Source organism: Nerophis lumbriciformis, linkage group LG02, assembly GCF_033978685.3.
Source record: "Nerophis lumbriciformis linkage group LG02, RoL_Nlum_v2.1, whole genome shotgun sequence".
NCBI lineage: Eukaryota > Metazoa > Chordata > Actinopteri > Syngnathiformes > Syngnathidae > Nerophis > Nerophis lumbriciformis.
The window spans coordinates 7,274,834-7,298,789 of record NC_084549.2 but is presented as its reverse complement, the minus strand read 5'-3'; the positions used below and the strand labels follow the sequence as shown (position 1 = coordinate 7,298,789).

General features: G+C 41.6%; 1 protein-coding gene across 1 annotated transcript in view; it reads left to right on the top strand.

Annotated features, from left to right (window-relative positions):
- LOC133580422 (protocadherin-15-like) overlaps nt 1–23,956 on the top strand; it is an 888,230-nt gene that overhangs the window by 790,678 nt on the left and 73,596 nt on the right. The window contains exons 28-30 of the mRNA XM_061934831.1: nt 5,206–5,333; nt 19,718–19,933; nt 22,418–22,506. Coding sequence (XP_061790815.1) covers nt 5,206–5,333; nt 19,718–19,933; nt 22,418–22,506 — 433 coding nt within the window. The remainder of the gene's footprint in view (nt 1–5,205; nt 5,334–19,717; nt 19,934–22,417; nt 22,507–23,956) is intronic.

Genomic DNA, 23,956 nt, shown 5'->3' with positions numbered 1-23,956 from the left:
ATGAGAGATACGTGTAGACAGCAATATAATGGCAGTCACACATAAGAGATACGTGTAGACTGCAATATGATGGCAGTCACACATGACAGATATGTGTAGACTGCAATATGATGGCAGTCACACATAAGAGATACATGTAGACTGCACTAAGATGGCAGTCACCCATAAGAGATACGTGTAGACTGCAATATGATGGGAGTCACACATAAGAGATACATGTCGACTGCAATATAATGGCAGTCACGCATAAGAGATACGTGTAGACTGCACTATTATGGCAGTCACAAACAAGAGATACATGTCGACTGCAATATGATGACAGTCACACATAAGAGATACGTGTAGACTGCAATATGATGGCAGTCACACATAAGAGATACGTGTAGACTGCAATATGATGGCAGTCACACATGAGAGATATGTGTGGACTGCAATATGATGGCAGTCACACATAAGAGATACATGTAGACTGCAATATGACAGCAGTCACACATAAGAGATGCATGTAGACTGCAATATGATGGCAGTCACACATAAGAGATACATGTAGACTGCAATATGATGGCAGTCACACATAAGAGATACATGTAGACAGCAATATAATGGCAGTCACACATAAGAGATACGTGTAGACTGCAATATGATGGCAGTCACACATGAGAGATATGTGTAGACTGCAATATGATGGGAGTCACACATGAGAGATATGTGTAGACTGCAATATGATGGCAGTCAAACATAAGAGATACGTGTAGACTGCAATATGACGGCAGTCACACATAAGAGATACATGTAGACTGCAAAATGACGGCAGTCACCCATAAGAGATATGTGTAGACAGCAATATGATGGCAGTCACACATGAGAGATACGTGTAGACTGCATTATGATGGCAGTCACACATAAGAGATACGTGTAGACTGCAATATGATGGCAGTCACACATGAGAGATACGTGTAGACTGCAATATGATGGCAGTCACACATAAGAGATACATGTAGACTGCAATATAATGGCAGTCACACATAAGAGATATGTGTAGACTGTAATATGATGGCAGTCACAAACAAGAGATACATGTCGACTGCAATATGATGGCAGTCACAAACAAGAGATACATGTCGACTGCAATATGATGGCAGTCACACATGAGAGATACGTGTAGACTGCAATATGATGGCAGTCACACATAAGAGATACGTGTAGACTGCAATATGATATATATGTATATGTATATGGGTACTTTGCATGTTTTTCGGCCCAATGGGGCCCAGTCTAAAAGTTTGACACACCAGTACTAGACTAGAAAAAATATTACCATATTATAGCTTAATTGTTGTGAAATGTATTTATTTTAGCATTTTAGTACAAATTGTTGTTACAATGTATTTTGTAATGCAAACCTAATATGCATCCGGTGAAAGCTTGATTTCTCCTTTGGGAGTACATTTTGAAAAATGTGGTCATTTATTTAAAAGAAGTAAAATAAATAAATAAAAATACAGTATGTGTATTCAGTGATTATGTGCCTGCAATGCAGCAAAGAAAATGTTTCCTTTTAAGTTGACAACCATGGCAAAATGATAGTGACAAGACCATTTTCGGTCCAAATGATGTACTATTTGATCACCGGCGGTTCTGATGGCTTTTGAGACGTGTTTATGACACTCGATGGATCAATCAGTGAGAAAGCGGGAAACGGATGTGTCATGCTGTAATGCAACTCTCCTCAATTAATTTTCCGTAACTCTGCCCCCTCGTATAAAAAAATTAAAAAAAAACATTCTCCGCCAAAACTATAGTATCAACTGTCGATAAAATTGTTATAAGTACACCTCTGCATACCATCGTATCCTTATAAACATTCAAGGAAACAAAAAAGGGAAATATAGAACAACTTGCAACAAATAATACATTTATTGACACTGTTTTTTTAGTCCGTAAAGGAAAAGCTTCAAAGTTGCCTGAAAAAAATGTATCTTAATCTTAATCTAAATCAAAAATATTTTTTAAACTATAGACATTTTTTGACCAAAAAATAAAAATAAACTCAATAAAAAATAATACATTCAAATTAGAGATGTCCGATAATATCGGGCTGCCGATATTATCGGCCGATAAATTCTTTAAAATGTAATATCGGAAATTATCGGTATCGGTTCGGAATTTATCGGTATCGGTTTCAAAAAGTACAATTTATGACTTTTTAAAACGCCGCTGTGTACACGGACGTAGGGAGAAGTACAGAGCGCCAATAAACCTTAAAGGCACTGCCTTTGCGTGCCGGCCCAATCACATAATATCTACGGCTTTTCACACTAACAAGTGAATGCAACCATACTTGGTCAATAGCCATACAGGTCACACTGAGGGTGGCCGTATAAAAAACTTTAACACTGTTACAAATATGCGCCACACTGTGAACCCACACCAAACAAGAATGACAAACACATTTCGGGAGAACATCCGCACCCTAACACAACATAAACACAACAGAACAAATACCCAGAATCCCTTGCAGCACTAACTCTTCCGGGACGCTACAGTATACACCCCCCGATACCCCCTTCCCCCCACCCCCACCTCAACCCCGCCCCCATGTCCCAAATTCCAATCTGCTGTTTTGAGGTATGTTAAAAAAAAATAATGCACTTTGTGACTTCAATAAAAAATATGGCAGTGCCATGTTGGCATTTTTTTCCATAACTTGAGTTGATTTATTTTGGAAAACCTTATTACATTGGTTAATGCATCCAGCGGGGCATCACAACAAAATTAGGCATAATATTGTGTTAATTCCGCGACTGTATATATCGGTATCGGTTGATATCGGAATCGGTAATTAAGAAAAAAAAAACTAAATACATTTTTACTATATTTTGCTAAAAACATCAAAATTAATTGTATTTTTATTTGTATTTTTTCGTGACTCCTTATTACATCCAGCCATAGAATTATACACTGAAATAAACATATTTCAAATAATTGATTTTAAATTATCATAATAATTCATTTAAAATGACCATATTTAATTATTAAAATAATTGCTTGTTTATCAACAACTTTAGCATTTTATTCATTGCATTTTGAAACTCTCAGAAGCCTAGTTATGTTATATTCCTTAATATTTATTTATGCAAGTTTGAAGTATCAATTATCCAAACACAGTTTTGTTTGCATATTTTCAGGATGTAGATATCTACATATTAGATTAGATTAGATTAGATTTTATTGGTCCCCTTGGGGAAATTCATTGTCACTGCCGTACATTTAAACACTAGACATTACACATCACACAAAAAAAATAATAACAAAAAAAGACATCATACATGACTAACACACATTTACAGGCTTGTCAGACAGGTCGGCCGGGCCTGCTGTTAAGGGCGGCTATAGCTGCAGGGATCAGGCTTTTCCTGAGGCGGAAATATATATATATATATATATATATATATATATATATATATATATATATATATATATATATATATATATATATATATATATATATATATGTCTTAATAAGGTTATCCAAAAAATAGTGCTTGATACCGTAGTAGAGCGCAATATATGTATGTGTGGGAAAAAAATCACAAGTCTATTTCATCTCTACAGGCCTGTTTCATGAGGGGGGGTACCCTCAATCATCAGGAGATTTTAATGGGAGCATTCGCATACCATGGTTTATATAGGGCACAGAGTGGGTGGGTACAGGCTGGCCTAGGGGCGTGGTGATTGGCTCATGTGTTACCTAGGAGGTGTTTCCGTCTATGGCGGCATGTTGTTACAATTTCGCTGCGCTTGTTGAAGGATGACAGGTCTGGACGGTAAATAATAAACAGTTTCTCTTTCAAGCATAGGTTGCATCTTTTATTACCACTATTGTAAGGTGTGCTGGATGCAAGAATTTGCCATGTTATTGAATATTCAACATTATTGTCTTTGAGGTCCCAAATGTGTTTGCTGAGTTCTGTGGTATTTCGCAGGTTTTGGTTCCTGAAAGAAGCCTTGTGATTGTTCCATCTGGTTTTGAATTCTCCCTCGGTTAATCCTACATATGTGTCGGATGTGTTAATGTCCTTGCGTATTACCTTAGATTGGTAGACAACTGATGTTTGTAAGCACCCCCCGTTGAGAGGGCAATCAGGTTTCTTTCGACAGTTACATCCTTTGTTGGTTTTGGAGTCGCTCTGTCTGGGGGCCGACGGCTCATTTGCAATTGTTTTGTTGTGGTTTGAGATGATTTGTCGTATATTGTTCATGCAGCTGTAGCTCAATTTAATGTTGTTCTTGTTGAATACTTTTCTTAGGGTGTTGTCTTTGGGAAAGTGTTTGTCAATCAGATTGAGGAATTTGTGTCCAATGTTCGTTGAGACGTTTTTGCTGTATGGGGGGTTGTACCCCCCCTCATGAAACAGGCCTGTAGAGATGAAATAGTCTTGTGATTTTTTTTTCCCACACATACATATATATATATATATATATATATATATATATATATATATATATATATATATATAATATGTATGAAATACTTGACTTGGTGAATTCTAGCTGTCAATATACTCCTCCCCTCTTAACCACGCCCCCAACCACGCCCCGCCCCACCCCCGAACACGCCCCCACCCCCCACCTCCCGAAATCAGAGATTCTCAAGGTTGGCAAGTATGGATAAAACACGTCCTAGAAAGTCGGAGAAAGTTATACACGTAAACAAAATACGGTGAGTTCAAGGACCGCCAAAATTAGTAGGACAAAACGGCGCTCGCCAAATACTTGAATCTGTGAAGCATGTTTAACATAAACAGTGGGATTTATAACAATTAGGGAGGTTTGTGTCATGTTTGGCCTCCTACAGAAACCATTTTAAAACAAAAAATAAATTATTTCCCTTCATCTTTTTCCATTTTTCATACATCTTTGGAAAAGCTCCAGGGAGCCACTAGGGCGGCGCTAAAGACATGCGGCTCTAGAGCCGCGGGTTGCCGACCCCTGGACTAGGCGCATGATACTGATGAATCATGTTACACGTGCACCCCACGGTGAACCCCCACTTTTTGAGAAGTACTGCTATAATGTCAGAGAACCAACTGGTAGAATAAATGTTTGGACCGCACTAACTGTTCCTGAATCCTGTATGTACAGTAGACAGAGAGGAAATGCTAATTCCTAAAGTGCATGTTGGCTTGTTTTTTTGTTTGGCAGCAAACACAGCCAAGGTGTTCCTGGAGGTGCAAGATGAGAACGACCATCCTCCCGTCTTCTCCAGGAAGCTGTACATAGGCGGTGTGACCGAGGACGCCAAACTCTTCAGCTCTGTGCTCAGGATCGTGGTGAGTAAAATACCAGTGTCCAAAAATATGTCCCGGTACTAAAAAAAAAAGGCCTGATTGAATTCCCTCGTCGACCAACACTTAACCCCGCTGCCGGGATGGGAGAATTCATTCCACCCTCAGGAGCTTTTTACCCTTGAACATGTCATTTCTGTCACTCTCTTGTTCATTGAGACGTGACTAGAAAGTCCTGTCTGACAATCAGCCTTTTCTGCCAGGATATCACTTGATTATCTCTGTTCAAAGAAAGCTGTCCACGTGAGCATCCTCTGCATCGTGTATTCCATAGTCATCTATTACCATGTGCTGTAAACAGGACGAGGGATGCATTCACAAGACATACACACCTTCCATCCATCCACCCATCCATTTTCTGCCGTTTATCCAAAGTCGGTCGCTGGGGCAGCAGCCTAAGCAGTGGTAGGTAGGTAGTAGAGATGCGCGGATAGGCAATTATTTCATCCGCAACCGCATCAGAAAGTCGTCAACCATCCGCCATCCACCCGATGTAACATTTGATCAGAACCGCACCCGCCCGCCATCCGCCCGCACCCGCCCGTTGTTATATATCTAATATAGACGATGCAAGGCATTAGTGAGGTTATAAAGCTTTTGCCTGTTAAAGAAAGGAGACTGATCCAATGCAGCACAGACATTCGCGTGCCACGCTGTCACGACCCAGACGCACACCAGTGCGCAATCATATGGGAGCCGCGCTGAGCGCACCTCCAAGCGCGTCTCGCTGCCGGCGACGGCCGGGTATGGGCCCGACGCTCCAGCGCCATCCATTTTCAGGGCTAGTTGATTCGGCAGGTGGGTTGTTACACACTCCTTAGCGGGTTCCGACGTCCACGGCCACCGTCCTAGCTGCTGTCTATATCAACCAGGGTGAGCCCCACCCCTTTCGTGAGCGCACTGCGCGCGGAGTGACCCCTGTTACGCGCCCCCGGCAACAGGGGTGGCGGGCAGGTAAGCTGCGCGGGCGGAGCGCGCGGAGCGACCCCTGTTACGAGCCCCCGGCCACGGGGGTGGCGGGCAGGTAAGCTGCTTACCTGCTGCGCGTGACGCCGGCCGCGGCGAAGGCGGACGAGGCGGGGTGTCGGTGCGGTGGGCGCGGTGGTGACCCTGGACGTGCGTCGGGCCCTTCTCGCGGATCACCTCAGCTACGGCTCCCGGTGGGGCCCTCTTGGGGGAAGGGGCCTCGGTCCCGGACCCCGGCGAGGCGTCCCTTCTCCGCTCCGTAAAAGTGTCCATCTCTTTTCTTTTTTTTTCTTCTGTTGTGGCATATGCAGCAGGTGCCTGCTCGTTTTTCGTATGTGGGTAACAACATTTAACTATGTATATATATATCCGAATTGGTTTAACTGCCACCCGCCTGAATCTATTTAAAATCTAATTTTTTTTTATTTCAACCGCCCGACCCGACCCGACCCGCGGATAAAATCTAATTTTTTTTAATTTCATCTGCCCGATCCGCGGATAATCCGCGGACTCCGCGGTTGTGCCCGCAAACCGCGCATCTCTAGTAGGTAGGTAGTGTTGCGTTTAGGCGACGACCAATGACCCAGGGTGAGCTACACCCAACTATTAGTTTATTCGTCAATGAAACTGCCCGTCACGGTAGTCGAGACACAATGACACGAGTTGACCACTTATTTACAACTTTTTATGTAATGGGGGACAAGGCAAAAATGCAATCAATCCATCAAAATGTCCACTCTGTGTCTGGGGTACAAACAGTGTTTGACTTACATACTTCAAGACAGACTCCTAAAGCAGATTTTAGAAAAAGGCTCTGCTTACCTTGTTTATGTTGGGCCACTAGTGAGTCTGTCCAGAAGAAAGCAAGAGGTGTCCAATTCTCAGCGTGACACCCGGACGAGGCCCCCAAATTGTTGCATTTTGGACCAGTTGTTCCTCCCAGGGAATTCAAGTCACAAGTCGCTCCCAAGCTCTTTACGACACTTAAAGCTGAGTTGAAAAACCACCAGAGACAGACTAGGTATTTTGTAATATATTGGCAAAGCTTTGCACATATATATACATTTGAGACCAGTCCAGCATAGAACATTCTATCGCGCCGCCAAAATGGTCTGTCTTCCCGACCCCAAAACCCTTTCTCCTCTCCCCTCTCTCTAGTCAAAACACATGCTAGTCAAAACACATTCCAAAGAATTCAAGGTCAACACACACAGTTTACTTGCAGAGAAACAGAAAGAGAATAAATGGAAAAACACGAGCTGTTTTCAAATATGACTATGAAACAAAATAAGTAACACTAAAATTCCATCCATCCATCCATCCATCTTCTTCCGCTTATCCGAGGTCGGGTCGCGGGGGCAGCAGTCTAAGCAGGGAAGCCCAGACTTCCCTCTCCCCAGCCACTTCATCCAGCTCCTCCCGGGGGACCCCGAGGCGTTCCCAGGCCAGCCGGGAGACATAGTCTTCCCAACGTGTCCTGGGTCTTCCCCGCGGCCTCCTACCGGTCGGACGTGCCCTAAACACCTCCCTAGGGAGGCGTTCGGGTGGCATCCTGACCAGATGCCCGAACCACCTCATCTGGCTCCTCTTGATGTGGAGGAGCAGCGGCTTTACTTTGAGCTCCTCCCGGATGGCAGAGCTTCTCACCCTATCTCTAAGGGAGAGCCCCGCTACCCGGCGGAGGAAACTCATTTCGGCCGCTTGTACCCGTGATCTTGTCCTTTCGGTCATAACCCAAAGCTCATGACCATAGGTGAGGATGGGAACGTAGATCGACCGGTAAATTGAGAGCTTTGCCTTCCGGCTCAGCTCCTTCTTCACCACAACGGACCGATACAGCGTCCGCATTACTGAAGACGCCGCACCGATCCGCCTGTCGATCTCACGATCCACTCTTCCCTCATTTGTGAACAAGACTCCGAGGTACTTGAACTCCTCCACTTGGGGCAAGATCTCCTCCCCAACCCGGAGATCTCCTCCCGAAAATCTCCCGGGGCAACCAGTAGTGGGTCTGTCTCCAATATTGTCCACACCTGTCTCCATCTAAACACATCAGTGCACTCTTAAACACACGGTGGGTTCACTTGCCAACCCTCCCGATTTTCCCGGGAGACTCCCGAATTTCAGTGCTCCTCCCACTAAAATTCGGATATATGTAAATATCTGCCTCCGACAGTAGGTAGGTAGGTAGGTAGGTAGGTCTTTATTGTCGTTGCACAAGTACAACGAAACGTTGTTTTCAGCACAAACCCGTTGAAGATTAGACAAACAAACAGTGTACAGGGTTACAGAACAGGAACACTGATGGGTGGCCACAAGGCGCCCCATAAAAGATGGGAAAAAAGGTCAACGCTGGGGGAGGATGAGTAAAAAAAATGCAATCTGGAGTGGGAAAAAACCTCCATAGCAAAACACATATACATATCACAACATCCATCTCGAGACTAGCAACAGAGGGGAGGGAGTGGGGGCCACGGTGGCAGGCTGCAGCTCTTCAGGCGCTGCCCATCCGTCCATCTGCCCATCCTGTTGCGAGTTGTCGTGATTAAATGTAACGTTTATGTGTGCATTGCATGGAGGTTTTTTCCCACTCCAGACTAGGCCCCCTTAGGAGCCCAGTCTAGATTGTATTTTTTTACTCATCTTCTTCCCCAGCGTTTGACCTTTTTCCCACCTTTTACGGGGCGCCTCGTGGCGACCCATCAGCGTTCCTGTTCTGTAACCCTGTACACTGTTTGTTTGTCGAATCTTGAACGAGTTTCTGCTGAAAACATAGTTTCGTTGTACTTGTGCAATGACAATAAAGTCCTATCCTATCCTATTCTAAGAAGTGCCTGGCTAACTTTTATTCGGTTTGGCGGCAATGTACACGTTCTCCATATCTTTGCAGTTCCTCGTATTAGTTGCAGTGACGGCATGGCATTAAATAAAGAACATTTAGCATTTCAGCCTTCGCTTTTATACGTCCATGGCTGAAGTAATGTGTGACATTTTACAAGGTGCATTTGCATAAATGCCGGTGATTCACATACTTTGCTCACATTCGCTTCTCTTGCCCGTCTGCCGCCTTCCATGAGGTCCTCGCTCCCCCGTCCTCGCGTCCATCAATATCCAGAGCAAAGGGAGGGAGGAGAAAAAAAAAAGGATTGCTGCTATTTGTCAGTGTCACTTGCGAAACAGGCGAAAATTGATGCCTGTGTTTGAGCTCAGTCGCCAGTCTGAATTGGTGCCTCTGAGGTTTTTCCTCGCTTTCACTTTCCATCACATTTAGTAGATGGACCGGCTTAATGGAGTGTAGGGTCGCTATGAATTATAAGCTACTTTTCAAGATGAAACTTTTCCAATCCTGTCTTATACATACATATATACTGTATATATGTATATATTAGAGATGCGCGGTTTGCGGACAAAACCGCGGAGTCCGCGGATTATCCGCGGATCGGGCGGATGAAATAAAAAAAAATAAGATTTTATCCGCTCGCAGGTCGGGTCGGGCGGATTAATTAGTTTTTTTTTTTGTTTTTTTTTTTGCGGGTGGCAGTTAAACCAATTCGGAAATAAATATACATAGTTAAATGTTGTTACCCACATACGAAAAACGAGCAGGCACCTGCAGCATATGCCACAACAGAAGAAAAAAAAAGAAAAGAGATGGACACTTTTACGGAGCGGAGAAGGGACGCCTCGCCGGGGTCCGGGACCGAGGCCCCTTCCCCCGAGAGGGCCCCACCGGGAGCCGTAGCTGAGGCGATCCGCGAGAAGGGCCCGACGCACGTCCAGGGTCACCACCGCGCCCACCGCACCGACACCCCGCCTCGTCCGCTTTCGCCGCGGCCGGCGTCACGCGCAGCAGGTGAGCAGCTTACCTGCCCGCCACCCCCGTGGCCGGGGGCTCGTAACAGGGGTCACTCCGCGCGCTCCGCCCGCGCAGCTTACCTGCCCGCCACCCCTGTTGCCGGGGGCGCGTAACAGGGGTCACTCCGCGCGCAGTGCGCTCACGAAAGTGGTGGGGCTCACCCTGGTTGATATAGAGCGCAGGACGGTGGCCATGGAAGTCGGAACCCGCTAAGGAGTGTGTAACAACCCACCTGCCGAATCAACTAGCCCTGAAAATGGATGGCGCTGGAGTGTCGGGCCCATATACCCGGCCGTCGCCGGCAGCGAGATGCGCTTGGAGGTGCGCTCAGCGCGGCTCCCATATGATTGCGCACTGGTGTGCGTCTGGGTCGTGACAGCGTGGCACGCGAATGTCTGTGCATTGGATCAGTCTCCTTTCTTTAACAGGCAAAAGCTTTATAACCTCACCATACCTGCCAACTTTTAAATCAGAAAAACCTAGTAGCCAGGGTCCAAGGGCCGCAGGCCTCGGTAGGTCCAGGACAAAGTCCTGGTGGAGGGTTCAGGGCTTCGCCCCCCGACGCAAAATGATTATTAGCATTCAGACAGGTTAAAATGTTGCTAAAACCATCACTTTTCTATCAGTCACAGTGACTTTTCAAAACAAAAATATTACAGCAAAAACCATATGGGTTGATTGACATGTTTATTCTGTAAACTAACTTCAATAGTTTGAAATTATTTTGACAGTTAATGCCAGTTATCCTGTCAACCTTTCACAAGACTTCAATTTGTTAATTGAAAGTATAAATAGTATAAACACTTTTAACAGTATGTCGTGCTGTGAAATACAGCCGACAGGATTGCGCATGCATGATGCAGGAGAACAAAGGACTTCTTTCATTTAAGGTTTGTGATAAACCATCAAACTCATTCGTTAAAATGACTCTATAGTAATATAAAGCGAATTTTTCTGGACATTATCATGCAAGAAAAGTTTATTTTTGGGATCGCGATCACAGCGTAATGATTTTTAAAGGTTGCATTACATTATTAACTGTCCCATGTGATCAGCCAGTGCGATTGGAAGTCCATGCTCAATTATTGCCTCCGTAAATAAAACTTCGGCATTTATCACATCCAAAGAATATGTTTGGGCGAAGAAAAACGTTGAAAGTTTTCCACTTGTATCGCTAGCAACGGCATTAGACTTGTGTTTTTTTGTCCCAACGTGGTCTTTTACATCGCTAATTCCTCCGTGTCCGATCGAAAAATCTTGTCTGCACAAGGTGCAATTCGCGTAGTTTCCACCCTTTTTTCCCTTTTTAAAAAAATTTTATTAATATTAGATATATAACAACGGGCGGATGGCGGGCGGGTGCAGTTCTGATCAAACGTTACATCGGGTGGATGGCGGATGGTTGACGACTTTCTGACGCGGTTGCGGATGAAATAATTGCCTATCCGCGCATCTCTAGTATATATATATATATATATATATATATATATATATATATATATATATATATATATATATATTTATATATATATATATATATATATCAGTGACGTGCGGTGAGGTTGATGGCTGGTGAGGCACTGACTTCATCACAGTCAGATTTACAAACATATGAACCCTAAAGAGTATCTTATTCACCATTTGATTGGCAGCAGTTAACGGGTTATGTTTAAAAGCTCATACCAGCATTCTTCCCTGCTTGGCACTCAGCATCAAGGGTTGGAATTGGGGGTTAAATCACCAAAAATGATTCCCGGGCGCGGCGCCGCTGCTGCCCACTGCTCCCCACTGCTCCCCTCACCTCCCAGGGGGTGACCAAGGGGATGGGTCAAATACAGAGGACAAATTTCATTACACCTAGTGTGTGTGTGACAATCATTGGTACTTTAACTTAACTTTAACTTTACACATACAAACTGTAGCACACAAAAAAGCACATTTAATAAAAAAAAACGATATTATGGTCTTACCTTTACTTATAAATGAAGTCCATGCGCCGCAACTAAAGCCCTCACTTAAACTTCCCACGTGCAAGATTGAATTTATTTTAAAAAGTGTAACCGAGGGTTTATAAATGTCGCCTATACTGTATGAAACTACAAAATAACAAACACGGAGGCTCCAGTTTACACGAGGACCACTTTATTTACCTTCTTTCGAAAACCTCCGCAACGTGACATCACTTCCGCTCTTAGCGCCTTCAAAATAAGAGCTCAAGGCATATACTGTATAACAGCGCATAACAGGAACTTAACATCACAAAGAGGAAAGCCCATGAAAATAGGTTACAAAAGTTATTTAATAAGAAGCCAAGAAGTGCAAAAACAATAATGTTCATGTTGGAGGAGTTGTGAATTAGGTACACCTGCAATCTGCAGGTGTACCTAATGTTGTGGCCCTGCAGTCATTCACAACTCCTCCAACACGAACATTATTGTTTTTGCACTTTTTGGCTTCTTATGAAATATTTTTTTTAAATAGATTAAATCTTGCACGTGGAAAGTTTAAGTGTGGGCTTTAGTTGATATAACAATTCTACGGCGGGGGTGCAGGAGGCGAGCCTCAGCCAGTGCGTCTTTTGCAGCCGTTTTATGATCGCTCAGCACAAGAAATACTTTACACACATACAGTTGTTGACAAAATACACTGTACATTATATACCTCAGCTAACTAAACTATGGAAATGTATAATATAATTCATATAGCAATACGGTCTCACTGCACAGCAGGCCAGCAGTTAGCCGAGTCATTGCGCAATCCATGTTGCGGCACTGAGTGACGTGCCTCGACTGGCTGCTGATCACCGCACCGTCTCTTCTCAGTATTTGAACGGCAAATGTGAAAATTCAGCGATTTTGAATAAAAATAATCTAAAACTGGTGAAGTTAAATGGAAAATAACTTTATAGTATAATCACTGGATACATATAACAATTACATTTTTTTTTTTCTTTTTACATTTTATTTCTTTCCATGATGGCAGGTGAGGCGGGGCCTCACCTGCCTCTAGTGACTGCACGTCACTGATATATATATATATATATATATATATATATATATATATATATATATATATATATATATATATATATACCGTATTTTCCGCACCATAAGCCGCCCTGGGTTATAAGCCGCGCCTTCAATGAACGGCATATTTCAAAACTTTGTCCACCTATAAGCCGCCCCGTGTTATAAGCCGCATCTAACTGCGCTAAAGGGAATGTCAAAGAAACAGTCAGATAGGTCAGTCAAACTTTAATAATATATTAAAAACCAGCGTTCTAACAACTCTGTTCACTCCCAAAATGTACGGTAATGTGCAAATGTGCAATCACAAACATAGTAAAAATAACTTAATGTTGCTCGAACGTTAATGTCACAACACACAAAATAAACATAACGCTCACTTTCTGAAGTTATTCTTCATTCATAAATCCCTCGAATTCTTCTCCTTCGGTGTCCGAATTAAAAAGTTGGGCGAATACGGGATCCAAAATGGCCGGCTCCGTCTCGTCGAAGTCATCGGAGTCAGTGTCGCTGTTGTTGTCCAGCAGTTCTGTGAATCCTGCCTTCCGGAAAGCTCGGACCACAGTTGTGACCGAAATATCCGCCCAGGCATTTACGATCCACTGGCAGATGTTGGCGTATGTCGTCCGGCGCTGTCTCCCTGTCTTAGTGAAGGTGTGTTCGCCTTCGGTCATCCATTGTTCCCATGCCGTTCGCAGTCGTGCTTTAAATGCCCTGTTGACACCAATATCGAGCGGTTGGAGTTCTTTGGTTAATCCACCCGGAATGACGGCGAGTGTTGTATTTGTGTGTTTCCTCCACCTACGCACATTGATTCATTTATGTTATATTCTCTTGCTGCTGCTCTATTTCCGTGTTCTTCGGCATAACTTATTGCTTTAAGTTTAAATTCTGCGTTATACGCGTGTCGTTTAGTAGGAGCCATTTTGTGGTCTTTACAGATGTAAACACACAAAGGAAATGAAACGTAATATCCGCGCGCTTCTTCTTCTACGGGGGCGGGTGGTTGCTTACCGTAGAAGAAGAAGCGCTTCCTCTTCTACGGGGGCGGGTGCTTACCTTGGCAGTTGCTTACCATAGAAGAAGAAGCGCTTCCTCTTCTACGGGGAAAAAAGATGACGGCTGTTTACCGTAGTTGCGAGACCGAAACTTTATGAAAATAAATATTTATATTAATCCATATACAAGGCGCACCGGGTTATAAGCCGCACTGTCAGCTTTTGTGAAAATTTGTGGTTTTTAGGTGCGGCTTATAGTGCGGAAAATACGGTATACTGTGTGTGTGTATATATATATATATATATGTGTGTGTATACAGTCGTAGTCAAAGGTGTACATACACTTGTAAAGAACATAATGTCATGGCTGTCTTGGGTTAGGGTTAGGGTTAGGGTTAGGTTAGATTTCATTAAAAACAATACAATTCTTGCTTTAGGACAATCAGTTTCAATCAGACTTTGTGAAAGTGAAAAAAAAATCAATCTGTCACAGTTGAAGGCAAAACCCAAAACCCTAACCCCTAAACCTAACCCTAATCCTAGAAGAAACAAAAATCGAGCTGTTTGACCACAATACCCACCAATATGTTTGGAGGAGAAAATGTGAGGCCTTTAATCCCACGAACACCAGACCTACCGTCAAGCATGGTGGTGGTAGTTTTATGCTCTGGGCCTGTTTTTCTGCCAATGGAACTGGTGCTTTACAGAGAGTAAATGGGACAAGAAAAAAAGGAGGATTATCTCCAAATTATTCAGGACAAGCTAAAATCATCAGCCCGGAGGTTGGGTCTTGGGCGCAGTTGGGCGTTCCAACAAGATAATGACCCCAAACTAGGGATGTCCGATAATATCGGCCGATAAATGCTTTAAGATGTAATATCGGAAATTATCGGTATCGGTTTCAAAATTATCGGTTTCAAAAAGTAAAATGTATGACTTTTTTAAAACGCTGCTGTGTACACGGACGTAGGGAGAAGTACAGAGCGCCAATAAACCTTAAAGGCACTGCCTTTGCGTGCCGGCCCAGTCACATAATATCTACGGCTTTTCACACACACAAGTGAATGCAATTCATACTTGGTCAACAGCCATACAGGTCACACTGAGGATGGACGTATATAAACAACTTTAACACTGTTGCAAATATGCGCCACACTGTGAACCCACACCAAACAACAATGACAAACACATTTCGGGAGAACATCCGCACCGCAACACAACATAAACACTACAGAACAAATACCCAGAAACCCTTGCAACAATATACACCCCCCGCTTCACCCAACCCCCCCATATATATATATATATATATATATATATTTGGGAAAGAAAATGTTCTCTTACTCTGCTTGTGTGACCGTTTGCTAAAAAATGCATGAGGTTAATTGAATCACAAGGGGAAACATTGGCTGGCTTATTAATCTATTACAAGTCCCAGGGGAACAATCAGGTGGAAACGCACCAGGTGGAGATAACGCACGAGTCACCTCCTGCAGCGCTTCTTCTGTCAGCCACTTAAAAGTATCGCCCAGGCACCTGCATAGACGGGGGGGGGGAGAAAAGCTATCTCCTCCATCACTCGACAGTTATGTTCATTGTGTTTTATTTAAACAGCCTGTAGTTAAGTATATAATTTATTATTTGAATTAATTGTATTATTCATATTTTTGTCATGTATCATTGATACATTAAAGGCCAGCGGTAGCCCGCGGATCGTATCACTTTATGGTGCACTTCAATTCAATTAGTGGACCATAAAAACGTGCATGATCACGTACTGTATGGGAGGCAGTTCATTGTTTTGTTTTACCCATTAGTGGAGTAAGTTGACCTTTTTCCCCAAATTGTTGGTAAAACATTTTTTTAGCATGGTTAAGTTCACAAATAGGTAAATGTTAGTCACAGTGAAAGTTAATATTAACAGCCATTAAAAGATCACAAACCTCTCATAACAGACATTGTAATGTCTGCTCGCGGAAAACAAACATCCTAATTACACTTTATACCATACTTGCCAACCCTCCCGGATTTTCCGGGAGACTCCCGAAATTCAGCGCCTCTCCCGAAAACCTCCCGGGACAAATTTTCTCCCAAAAATCTCCCGAAATTCAGGCGGACTCAGGACCTGAGTCCGCTAACCCACAATATAACCAGCATACCTGCCCAATCACGTTATAACTGTAGAATGATGGAGGGCGAGTTCTTGGTTTCTTATGTGGGTTTATTGTTAGGCAGTTTCATTAACGTCCTCCCAGCGCGGCAACAACACACAACAGCAGCAGTCACGTTTTTGTATACCGTAAAGCAGTGCGTCTGCCGTAAACAGCAATGTTGTGACACTCTTAAACAGGACAATACTGCCATCTAGTGCATTTGATGAAAGCACTTTTGTGCGTGCCACACAGCAATGCATCATCAGAGTTCAGCATGGTTAGAACAATAGTGAACAAGGATGGACAATTCAACCCTTAACTCAACAATGAGTAGGTGAGTGTTATGTGTGTGTGTATATGTGTAAATAAATGAACACTGAAATTCAAGTATTTCTTTTATTTATATATACATACATATATATATATATATATATATATATATATATATATATATATATATATATATATATATATATATATACATATATATATATATATATATATATATATATATATATATATATATATATATATATATATATATATACTGTATATATATATATATATGTATATATATATATACATATAATAAAATAAATATATATATATATATATATACATATAATAAAATAAATAAATATATATATATATATATATATATATATATATATATATATATATATATAGCTAGAATTATATGTATATATATATATGAAATACTTGACTTGGTGAATTCTAGCTGTAAATATACTCCTCCCCTTTTAGCCACGCCCCCTCCCAACCCGACCACGCCCACCCCCACCTCCCGAAATCGGAGGTCTCAAGGTTGGCAAGTATGCTTTATACATCCAGTCATATGTTATATTATTTTCACGTAAAAAACACACATTTTTAGGGTGTTGCGATTTTTTTTATTTTATTTTGTAGTAGTGGCGACTTCCTCCTGGTCAACTTACTTTGTTTTCACTTTATCGCTGTGAGCAGGAAAAATCTGATTAAAAAAATAAAAATAAAATCAGATTTAGGCCACTTTGGCCTGCAATATAAACGTAGTCTAGGTCACATTTTGGACACACTGACATCGTTCTATGCACATCACGTGTGTAAGTTCTTATTTTATTACTGACCAGATTGGGACTAGAATAAGTTATTATAATGTACATTAGAATTGGATGTTGAAAAAGCAGTGTCTGAATATTAAAAAAAACAAATAGGAGTACTGTTCAGTTGAATTTCGATTTTTCGGTTTTTGAACAGGGTTCGTAAATAGAAAAGTTTGTATAATAAATTAAATTTCTCCATCAGAAACAATGTAAACATGAATAATGGGTCCCAGCTTCGACAAAAGCCCATATTTTAGTGAATGTTTGCACACTTTGAACGTATTATAGAGTACTTTTTTTATAGAGTGCTTTTTTTTTGGACACATATTAGAATACAACGCTTTATCAAACATCAACCTTGAGAACATGACCAAAAAACAGGTGTCTACCATGTTAAGGTGCAGTTGAAATACAACGACAATGTATAAAACACGTTAAAAAAAAAATGAAAATCAGTAATGCCAATACGAGCCCGGATTTCAGGTTACAACATTGTTTTATTTTCATAAATATTGATAGGCTTTTGCTTTCCAGCAAAATGCCTCTCTCTGGCTCCCACTCCAACTCCGACTCCGTGTCTCATGCCGGCTGCTGCTAATAAAGGCGAGAGGTGATTATATAACAAAGCCCACCTGGGCCATCTACTCACCTGTCGCCATACTTGCCAACCCTCCCGATTTTTCCGGGAGACTCACGAATTTCAGTGCCCCTCCCGAGAAAATCTCCCGGGGCAACCGAATTTCTCCCGATTACCACCCGGACAATAATATTGGGGGCGTGCCTTAAAGGCACTGCCTTTAGCGTCCTCTACAATTGTCACGTCCGCTTTTCCTCCATACAAACAGCGTGTCAGCCTAGTCACATGATACATGCGGCTTTTACACACATATAAGTGAATGCCACGCATACTTGGTCAACAGCCATACAGGTCACACTGAGGGTGGGCCGTATAAACAACTTTAACACTGTTGCAAATATGCGCCACACTGTGAACCCACACCAAACAAGAATGACAAACACATTTCGGGAGAACATCCGCACCGTAACACAACATAAACACAACAGAACAAATACCCAGAAGCCTTTGCAGCACTAACTCTTCCGGGACGCTACAATATACACCCCCCGCTACCACCAAACCTCGCCCCCCCCGGGAGATCTCTAGGTTGGCAAGTATGCCTGCCGCTGTCTTCGAGGCCGGTCCTTGCACACCCCGTTCCGCGGCAGGCCCGCAGGCCACGCCCCCCTCCACATAGTGATACAGTAAAAAAAAAACAGTGGAAGCCATTGGGACAAATGTAATAGCCAAATAGACCACGGGTCGAAATTGTCGGTATTTCCTGCTCTTGCAAAACTAGAAAAATGATAAAGTTAAAAGGCTTAAAAAGAAAAAAAAAACACTTAAAAAGCACACGACTAACACTGACTGAGTGAACAATGGATGTGCCGCCGGGCACAAAATGGCAGCACTGAAACGGTGCATGAAACGCTCGTACACAAAGACAAGATCCGTACACCAGAGCACAACGCTGTTTTATTTTCATGAATATTGATAGGCTTTTTCTTTCCAGCAAAATGTCTTTCCCTCAGTCCGTGTCTCTCTCTCTCTCTCTCTCTCTCTCTGGCTCCCACTCCAACTCCAACTCTGTGTCTCGTTCCGGCTGCTGCTAATTAAGGCGACAGGTGATTAGATAACAAGGTCCACCTGAGCCACTTGTCGCCATACTTGCCAACCCTTGCCAACTTCCCGGGAGACTCCCGAATTTCAGTGCCCCTCCCGAGAAAATCTCCCGGGGCAACCATTCTACCGAATTTCTCCCGATTTCCACCCGGACAATAATATTGAGGGCGTGCCTTAAAGGCACTGCCTTTAGCGTCCTCTACAATCGTCACGTCCGTTTTTCCTCCATACAAACAGCGTGTCGGCCTAGTCACATGATATATGCGGCTTTTACACACACACACACAAGTGAATGCATTCATATTTGGTCAACAGCCATACAGGTCACACTGAGGGTGGCCGTATAAACAACTTTAACACTGTTACAAATATGTGCCACACTGTGAACCCACACCAAACAAGAATGACAAACACATCCGCACCGTAACACAACATAAACACAACAGAACAAATACCCAGAATCCCTTGCAGCACTAACTCTTCCAGGACGCTACAATATACACCTTAGCTACCACCAAATGAGGGGTTTGTAAATCGAGATTCCACGTAAAAGACGTCAACACTTTCCCTCAATGTCTTATTTTAGGCCAGCGATCCGGACACGGGGAACTTCAGTGCCATGGCGTACCGCCTCATCATACCCCCTACGGCCGAGGGACAGGACAGCTTCGTCATCGAGACCTACACCGGCATCCTCAAGTCCGCCATCATGTTTCGGAACTTGCGCAGGTCTTACTTCAAGTTCGAGGTCATCGCCACCGACGATTACGGGGAGGGTTTGAGCAGCAGCGCCGAAGTGGTGGTGAGTGTCCAACATGCTTGTTGTCGTCGTAAGACGCTTTATTAAAGTTTGAACTCACAACCTACCGATTTCAGGGCAGACACTCTACCCACTAGGCACTAGAACTGTCATTTTCAATATGTTTTTATTTTTGTACTTTTGTACTAATCTTTTTGTGTGTGTTTTACACTTTTCTCAACTTTTTTTTTACAAGGGTTGCAAGTTAGCCTGTGGCTCGAAGTCCTATGTACTTTGACATCGGTTACCTGTGGGTAGCACTGTTTAATTGTATTGTCCCTGTCAAATAAATACATTAATAAATAAATACATTTAACATGTTAAAATTAAAACACTAAATGCATTACTCATTTGTAAGGCAAAGGCATAAAGCCGACATAGTTTTTATTGTTCACAGGACAACATACTTGCCAACCTTGAGACCTCGAAATTCGGGAGATGGGGGGGTGGGGGGTGGGGTTGAGGTAAGCGGTGTTGGGGGGGGGGTTAAGGGGGAGGAGTATATTCATAGGTAGTATTCACTGAGATTAAAGTATTTCTTATATATATATATATATAATAAAAACTTGACTTTCACTGAAATTCAAGTATTTCTTATATATAAATATATATATATATATATATATATATATATATATATATATATATGTATATATCTGCGATGAGGTGGCGACTTGTCCAGGGTGTACCCCGCCTTCTGCCCGATTGTAGCTGAGATAGGCTCCAGCGCCCCCCGCGACCCCAAAGGGAATAAGCGGTAGAAAATGGATGGATGGATATATATATATATATATATATATATATATATATATATATATATATATATATATATATATATATATATATATATATATATATATATTAATAATAAAAACTTGACTTTCACTGAAATTCAAGTATTTCTTATATATATATATATATATATATATATTTATAAAAATATATATAATAAAAACTTGACTTCCACTGAAATTCAAGTATTTCTTATATATAAATATATATATGTATATATTTATAAAAATATATATATATATATATATATATATATATATATATAATAAAAACTTGACTTTCACTGAAATTCAAGTATTTCTTATATATATATATATATATATATATATTTATAAAAAAAAAAAAATATATATATATATATATATATATATAATAAATACTTGACTTTCAGTGAATTTTAGCTACATATATATATATATATATATATATATATATATATATATGTATATATATATATATATATGTATATATACATATATATATATATATATATATATATATATATTTTTTTTTTTTTTTTATATATATATGTGTATTTTATTTTATTATTATTATTATTTTATTTACATTTTTTTTTCCTGCCCAGCTTCTCAGGCAAATCTATAATATATATAATAATAGTAAATCTATAATAATATATATGTTCCTTATAATATATATATATGCATATAAATACAATAAATACCGTATTTTTCGGAGTATAAGTCGCACCGGAGTATAAGTCACACCTGCCGAAAATGTACAATAAAGAAGGAAAAAAACATATATAAGTCGCACTGGAGTATAAGTCGCATTTTTGGGGGGAAATGTATTTGATAAAAGGCAACACCAAGAATAGACATTTGAAAGGCAATTTAAAATAAATAAAGAATAGTGAACAACAGGCTGAATAAGTGTACGTTATATGAGGCATAAATAACCAACTGGTATGTTAACGTGACATATTATGGTAAGAGTCATTCAAATAACTATAACATATAGAACATGCTATACGTTTACCAAACAATCTGTCACTCCTAATCGCTAAATCCCATGAAATCTTATACATCTAGTCTCTTACGTGAATGAGATCAATAATATTATTTGATATTTTACTCTAATGTGTTAATCATTTCACACTATGAAAAAAACTGCGACTTATAGTCCGAAAAATACGGTACTTGAATTTCAGTGTTTATTTATTTACACATACACACACTTAACATTCCTCTCTACTCATTGTTGTATGTGAAAGTGCAATGCTTTGCAGCCAGTAGCACAGCCTTTGAAGGAGCATAGGTATGGGCAGTGTAATATTCTGGGTTGGAGTCAATAACCAGGCGAGGTGACGAAGTTACGTCTCTTTACTTCGTACTTCAGAACCGACTCCCACACTTGCCGTCAGGGTGCGCAATACAACGTAAACCGTTGGCCAACCAAAAAGTAACCACAGAACACTATACGGTATAGTGTTGTGTGGTTACTTTTTGGTTGACCTAAGGGGTGTGCCTTAAGACCGGCTGGAAAATGGGAGAATTTCAGGAGAATGCTTGTCTCGGGAGATTTTCGGGAGAGGCACTGAGTCTCCCGGAAAATTCGGTAGGGTTGGCAAGTATGCATGACAATGAGGTTCGCTGCATTATAGAGTTACAGAGTTAATTAGAGTTACAGTAAACTCTCCTGGGGGGGTCTGTCTGTTGTCTTCTTGGACTGCAGGTGTCTGTGGTCAACGCACTGGACATGCAAGTCATCGTGTCCACTGTCCCACCCACTCTGGTTGAAGAGAACAGGGACCAACTCATAAGGTAAACACAGCATTTATCATCGAGTAACAAAATTTAAGAAAAAACATGCAATAAAGCCAATGGGTTGTATCATTTTCGGTATATTATTATATGTATTTCATATATGGTGTAATAGCAAGTTACAGTTTAATAAGGACGCGAGAGGGAAGGGAAATAGATTTGCCACATCCACCTTTATCCAATCAGTTTGTTATTTTCCGCAACATTTGCTTGCCCTCCAGTGTGACTTACAGTTAATTGTTTTTCTTGTTGAATAGACACACACAACTTGAATTGCACTTCCTTCCACTAGAATTCGAGGCGTTTCTGCTTTACGGTGGGACCTAATTCCTCGTATGGATTTGTTAGCGAGAGACTGGAGAGATGCGGTTTGTTTTGTGCAAGTCAACGCCTCTACTTCTAAACCGCTGGAGGCAAAAGGGAGAAAACTTTGTCAAAACGTGCACCTCTACCAGCCTTGGTCGTGCTATTATTTGTTTGACAGGTACACCACATGGTGTCGCTGTCATTAAACCCCTGTAAGGTGGATCGGCTTGAAATTTCTCACATAGCTCAATGCACTCTGCAAAGCACCCACTGTAAATTGGGGTGTTGAGTTGCGCACCGCAAAAAGTCAGTGTTGAAAAACAAGAAGAAAAAAATACTAAAATGAGGGGTATTTTATTTGAACTAAGCAAAATTATCTGCCAGTAGAACAAGAAAATTTGGTTTGTCAAGACTTTCTGTTAAGATAGAGTTCAAGGGTGGACCCCGGGATGCAGAGAATGGAGGCAAGGGACGCGATAACAAATGAAAATATTTAATAAGTCCAAAATGGTAACTAAAGGTGATGGGGCAAAAGTGCACACCATGGGAAATATAACAAAAGTAGTCTCTATCAGAGGTTGGCGGAGCAAAGGTCAGGACGCACACAGCGTGGCAAAAACTAGTCCTCTTAAAACAAGGTGGCTAGGAAAAAACAAAAACACAACGAGGTCAATATTACAGAAATGTGCGAAGGCAACATACCAGGGAAGCAGAATCAAGGTAGCACACGTCAGAGCGGAGTTCAGGAACAGTAACCGGCGGGGACCAGCTGGTGGAGACGCGCTTAAATGCTACCAGGAGGTGATTAGCAGCAGGTGTGCCTCGTTGGGGACAAAAGACTGTGGAAGAAACTGAAAAACCAATAGAGAAGGCAGGGAGAAGACAACAAACATAACACTTTCCAAAACAAGTAAAATTAAAGCTGCAAGCAGGGATGGACGGGACCAACTTTGAGGGCTCATAAAATCCAAACCGGAGCAGTAATTAAAACTCTTTCATCAACTTTTAATCAGAAGGGTTTAATCTCTCTCCTGTGCTAATTTGAAGCCGACACGACAAACAGAGGAGATACTGTTTGAAAAAAGGTGACTGTTTTTACACAACTTTTGTTTTGAAGGGGGAATTGCAAACGTCCAGTTGATTT